Below are 6,277 nucleotides of genomic sequence, written 5' to 3' on the forward strand. Positions count from 1 at the left end.
ATATTGTTATAACTATTTTAGTGATAAAAAATCTCTAATCAATAGCAGGAAAGTGTCTCACATTATGCATAATCAGGTCAATATCTCAAGATAATCAGAAGCCCAGCTCCGTCAACTCAACACGTCGATATCCTGCGAAGACGACTCAAAAGGCGTCACATGTCGACAACCCGAAAGGCGTTACGTGTAGTCCCCCGCCCGAGTCGACTACTCAAACACTTTGCTCGGCCAACTCATTGGCCGACACCTTGTGAGGGCAACTCGAAAGACGGTACTTCTCGACCACCAGATGAATAGAAAGACGACGAAACACCTCGAGCCTTGAGCCCCTCCTGTGCACTGATGACCAATCACCTTGCCATAAATGTCATTAAATACATTATGGGCGCTATCATTCCTCTGCCTCTAAAAGTATTTATAACACTTTAGACCACGTCAGCACCGCACACCCCACATCACTTCGCATTAAATCGAGGTGACCTCTCCTCCACTCCTCAACCGACACCTGTAAAGATAAAACTGACTTGGCCGTCGGTCCATGCTTGGTCAAAGTTACCATCCTACCCTCCTTCCACTACTACAAAAGGAGATACTATTTTCCATTACAGGGTAAGCTTTTTTCACCATTCTCTAAAAAAAAAAACTGCTACAGTTCCTTTTACTTCTCCACACAAACCACCCACTGACTTGATAGTCAGACGAACAGCCGGTGAATCGAACTATGCCCTTTTACGATCTATTACTTGTGAAGGGAAGTACAACTTGCCCAGAGACCAAGCATATGGAGAGTTAGAGGACCTCCGTTAACACAGTTAACCCCTTCCTTTTGACTGTGTGCTTCCATACATCAACACACACACACACACACACACGTGTGTGTACATATGTATATGTATGTATACATGTATGTGTGTAACCTTGGTATAAAAAATGATCAATTTTGATCCTTGATAGTGAGATGTACACATATGTATATATATGCATACATGTGTGTGTGTAACCTTAGTATCAATGATCATTTTTTATCATTGACAGTGAGGTCACTCATTCTCATCTATGTATTCAGAAGCTGATCACTTGCACAAGGGTCAAAGAGGACCGTGTTCAAGTTGGAAGATGAGTGGTTATACTTTGGCCACCTTACTACCAATGACCAACTTTGTCCTTTGTACCAAGGGTATCCATCTCTTCATATAAGATAATGTGGGAGCCATTTTCAAGGCGTAGAATCCTATGAGAATGGCCCACACCACGCGAGGCGTTCTGATAAGAGTACATGAATAGTGAAGAGGCGTTTCGGGAATTTCCTTGTCCTATCAAATGGCTAAGAAATTCCAGCATAAGGATTTCAACCCCTGCAACGATCACCAGTTCAAATTTTTGTACATATAAACAGGATATGACAACATCAGGGTCATTTTCAAGCCCTACAATGATCACCAGTTCAGATATTTATAGCACCAACAAATTATCAGGGGGAAATGAGGGAAAGAAGCACTGTCTTGACAATAAAAGTCACATCTCAGTCGGTGAGGAAAAGTTCACTTAATTTGCGAGTAAAAGTTGTGCCTACAGGAGATTTTTCATCAAAACTAATCCTGCTCACAACTTATTGCACACAATTCTGAATTCTCGTGTCCTAATATGTTATGACAAATCTCCAATATAAAATAATAGCAATTACACGAAAGCATGAAAAATATCGAGGACACATGGATACAAATATATACGTGGTTCGGCTTGTAGACTACGTCTACGGGCAAATGAAGAGAATAACTTTACTAAATTGTAAGTAATACAAAGTGGAATCTCTTAATCACTGAATCCCAAAATAACAACCCAAGATTCCCATACAATCTCTCAAAGATGAACAAAAGAGAGTCTTCAATTTATTCTATCAAATTCTCAATCTTAAAGGGAGGGGATTCAAGAAGAAGCTGAAGAGAATGACTCTCTCGGTTGCAATTTACTCAATCTGGCAAGAGAGAAATGCCAGAATCTTCCAAGGGAGAGCTCGTGGTTCTGATAAGCTCTTCCGTGCTATCAAATTCTCCATTTATTCTAAAATTTTGAATGGAAACTTGCCTGCACATATAAAGAAAGTCTTAGAGAAAATGTAATTTCTGTTTCTAGTTTTCCAGGCTAAGCTAAGCCTGATTTTGATGTACAACACTATTTCACAATTGGAAAATGAATAAAGTTTTAATTCATTGACCAAAAAAAAAAAAGAGTCTTCAATTACCAACCAAGAGTAGATCATAAAACACCTTAACAAAAGAACTTCTACCTTTCTCTGCTGTAACTCTTGGGTCAATATTGATGCCTGCACATCCAACTCTATCATAAACTAGATTGCTGCCGCTGAATAAAAAGTCTCAAGTAAATAAGACTCTTATTAATCTCAAGTAAATAGCCAAGCAGTTCCGGTCCTCATCTCTCCTCATCTCTATCAAGCAGAAATCAATTAGGATTAGTATTTGAATCAACCATAACATTGTATTAGGTAATTGATGATGACTCAAATCCAAGAGTAATTGCTCTTAATTACCAACTAATTAAATTAAATTACCTCCTCTACGTACGGCCTATATATCAAGGTTCCGTTAATTAATTACTAGTTAAGGTTCAACTAATTACAAAACTAGTACCTCGGTGCACATGCATGATGGGTGCATGAGCATAGAAAGAGAGTCATGACTGAATTGTGTAAATAACAAGTAGATGTAGTACTTGTCCAAGAACAAACATATATAGCTTTGAGCAATATTATTGGTAATTAAGGTCACTAATAGGAGGGCATGACCTGAAATTATGAAATGTTGGGTAACGGTGCGGATAACGCCACATTGAGGATCCGTATCAAACCGGCCCAACGCGTGAGAGGGACAGCTCCCGGGCCTAAACTGATAAAATAAATGCATGATAAATAAACTAAGGATGGGCATGCCACGTACAACATCAGATTTGATAAATAAATGCATGATAAATAAATTAGACGTACGGGCATGCCACAACATCAGATTTATACAGTACTTCCATGATATTACAAAGCAGAAGGAAACCTGTCCGTAGAGCTAGCCGACTAATTAATTAACATTGCAGTCCCATATTCACTCACAAACATACAATAAAGTCCACCACATAACATAAGAAGCATACACAGACTAGGTACGCTGAGATGAACAAACCGAAGACAGGCAATTACTAGTATGATATGGTCCTCCGTCCGGCCGTATACCTCCCCTTCAAACAAAAACCCTAGGCACGGATTCGGCCGGAGGGAGGTCGACTTCTCTTATCTCAGTCTTCAGCCCCTTCCCCGCCCCGTTCGCCAATGGGTGGATCCCATGATCGGGTCCCATCATATAAGCCCGGTGCTCTCTCTCCTTCTCAAAAGTAACACCATACTTCTTCTCCACATCTAATTGCAGGCCACCAATTGCAAATAGATCAGGTTAGTGATCAATCTAAGAAAAAAATTTGATGCTATGTGTGCATGACACCGTACAAATTTGCGCGAAAAAATTTGCATGTTATGTTACCCTAATTAAGTTGGGCAAATCCAGAGAAAGATTTTCTACAAAAATAAATGACGTGGGATAAATTTTTATAATCATGAAATATATATTTATACATTTTGAAGATATAAATACTATTTATGTATTTTAAACTTACTATTATTGATTGATAATTGCTTACAAGAATGTTCTTTACTATTAAATAACTTTTGGTTAGACTATAAGATATTGACAATTAACAATTATTATTATAATAATGGTCTAATGATGGTGATAACCATAATAGGAAAGAAGTAAAGAAAAAAAAATATAAAAAATAAAAAATAACAAAATAAATATGAGTTTTAGTTTTTTACCACCTAGTTCCAAGCTAAAACTTGGAATAATTTGAGAGACTAGAACTCTCATTTTTGTATAGAGAAATAAAAAAAGGGGATAATTTTATACCATTATCCCAATTCTAGTTTTGTTAGAGTTCTACTTGACTAACACTGTAAAATTTTATTCTAGTTTTAGTTCTATATGACTAACACCTTAAAATTTTATCCCACAGATTATCTTAGTTCTAATTTTAAGTTCTAGGTGACTAACCCCCTATAAATAACAATATGTGATTATAGATATGGTACTCTCAATATCCATATCCAAAATAAATGCTTACACAGTTGCACATGGTTTGACCAGTGGATTAATGGGATTAAGGATAAGTTTGAGGATCCATAGATCTAATCAATATATATATCTTGGCTTTTGAGGCTTGATTTTGAGGCTTGGTTTGGTAGAGGGTTAAGTGATGTGATGGACAAAAGGACTAAATTTGCCCTTGGTAGAGGATTTCTAGAACGGGACGTAAAGTGAGGTGAGGCTAGGGACAAATTAAAATGAACAAGAGACCAGGAGGGAGAAGAATCCCTACAAATTAGAGGGATTCAAGAGGAGAGAGAAAAAGAACTACAAATTGGTGTATATTTTTCTCCCCTCACATCCAACCAAATAAGAAGCACCATCTTTGCACCTCATCTCAGCATACCTTACTTCTACATACTCCCTTCAAAACCATACCTTTCCTATTCATACCCCCTATCCTTTGCCCTCGTTCTTCCGGAATCTGAAAGATCCTTTTTATCAAACCATGTCAAATACAAAATATTTAATGGGTTTACGTTATCATGTAAACTTTATTTTATTCAATCTTATTTGTTTTTCCCATATCCATTTTGTATTTGTATAAATTCAATTCGCTTGTTTGATCTGTATTATTGTATCGATATGAGTTTTCGTACTAAGACATTTATGTTTGTATTCACATTGATTGGTACGCGAATATGGATTTGATAATTAAGTATCATATGGATCGCATCAGTATCCTAATGATTTGTACCCCTATAGATATGAATCCTATTGGTTTGCACCCTTATGTCCATACCCTAAAAGTTTAGGGAGGTTTTTTGAAATTTACTTATAATTTATTCTATGACGCTAACAATACCTTTGGCTCTATGACCTATTTTTTAGGTTATCAGTTAAGTTAGATAAATAGATACTTATCGTCCGTCTTATATCCCTTGTATCCGAAAATTCGAAATTCTGCGAAATTTACCCTACTCATAATTTATTAATCTTTAATATTAGCAATACCTTTGGCCATGTGATCATGCAACTGCCCATCCCTAGTAAGTGCCATCATAAGTTGCGCGGGCCCAATTGGCAGAGCATCACCGCGGTCGACTTGCCAAAAATGGAAGGTCTTCCCGTAAGTCTTGCATACCTTCTCCATATCCCTCCTCTCCACGGCCCCGGGAACCCCAGGGAGGAACAAAACCCCGCTCTTGACCTCGTACTCGTGAGAATGCCACAACGGCTTCTCGTCGTCCGGGAGAGTCATGAAGAGGTTCTCGGAGATGAGGTACTCGATGCCGATGAGCTTGGCATCGGTCTCAGGGCCGTCGTAGATGAGGCACTGTCGCATCTCCTCGTTCTGGTGGGAGCAGTAGTGGTGGGCTTCGACTTGGCGGGTCATGTCATGGGAGTAGAAGTGGAACCTGATGAGATATTATGAGGCACCATGCCTTAGTAGAGGATTTCCAATCCGTTCGTTGGATATTGCAAATGTTAGAAAAATTATAAAGGTGACAGAAATTCTGAGGCGTGAAACACTTTCCTTAAAGAAATATTTGCCTCATTTGATATTCAAAGTTGCTACGGGTTAATGCAAATTTTCTTCTCAGGATACAATGATACAAGAGAAAATGAACATTCCAACAAGCAAATCTGAAATTTTCTATTAATTCGTTGCGAAACAAGTTTGTAGTATTGCAAATGTTTTTGACAGAAAAGTTTTGAAAAAGAAGTGAAGTTAAAGATATCTAAAATTATAAACTATTTATATGTTTGAAAAATTGCTTTCAACAGTCATAACCCCTAGACTAAAATTCAAAATAATATTAAATTAATATTTTCAAAATATATATATATATATTAAAAGGCTAGAATTTTTAAGTGGCAGCAGCAAGCGTGCTAAGTACATCGAAATCACGCTATCCGCACGCGGATTTAGAAGCCTACACTTTGATCCATTTATCCCAATAATCATTAAATGCTTTTAAACCTCTAAAAAATGCTCAAATATCTGACGTGAGACTATCTTATTTTTACAAACAAATACTAACAGCAATTACATTAATTTAGTACGTACAGAACTTACGCGCAGAGGTGTTGGTGGATCTTGTTGATCGGGTAGAAGGTCTGGATGGTGCCGG

General features: G+C 37.6%; 1 protein-coding gene across 1 annotated transcript in view; it reads right to left on the reverse strand.

Moving 5' to 3' along the window:
• Positions 3,013 to 6,277, reverse strand: part of LOC109824589 (oil body-associated protein 1A-like) — a 3,463-nt gene continuing 198 nt past the window's right edge. Inside the window, 3 exon segments of the mRNA XM_020391218.1 lie at positions 3,013 to 3,421; positions 5,157 to 5,560; positions 6,223 to 6,277. The exon segment at positions 6,223 to 6,277 is cut by the window's right edge and continues 1 nt beyond it. Of these exon segments, the coding sequence (XP_020246807.1) occupies positions 3,246 to 3,421; positions 5,157 to 5,560; positions 6,223 to 6,277 (635 nt within the window). The 3' untranslated portion in view covers positions 3,013 to 3,245.

This window comes from Asparagus officinalis, chromosome 9 (assembly GCF_001876935.1).
Source record: "Asparagus officinalis chromosome 9, Aspof.V1, whole genome shotgun sequence".
Taxonomy (NCBI): domain Eukaryota; kingdom Viridiplantae; phylum Streptophyta; class Magnoliopsida; order Asparagales; family Asparagaceae; genus Asparagus; species Asparagus officinalis.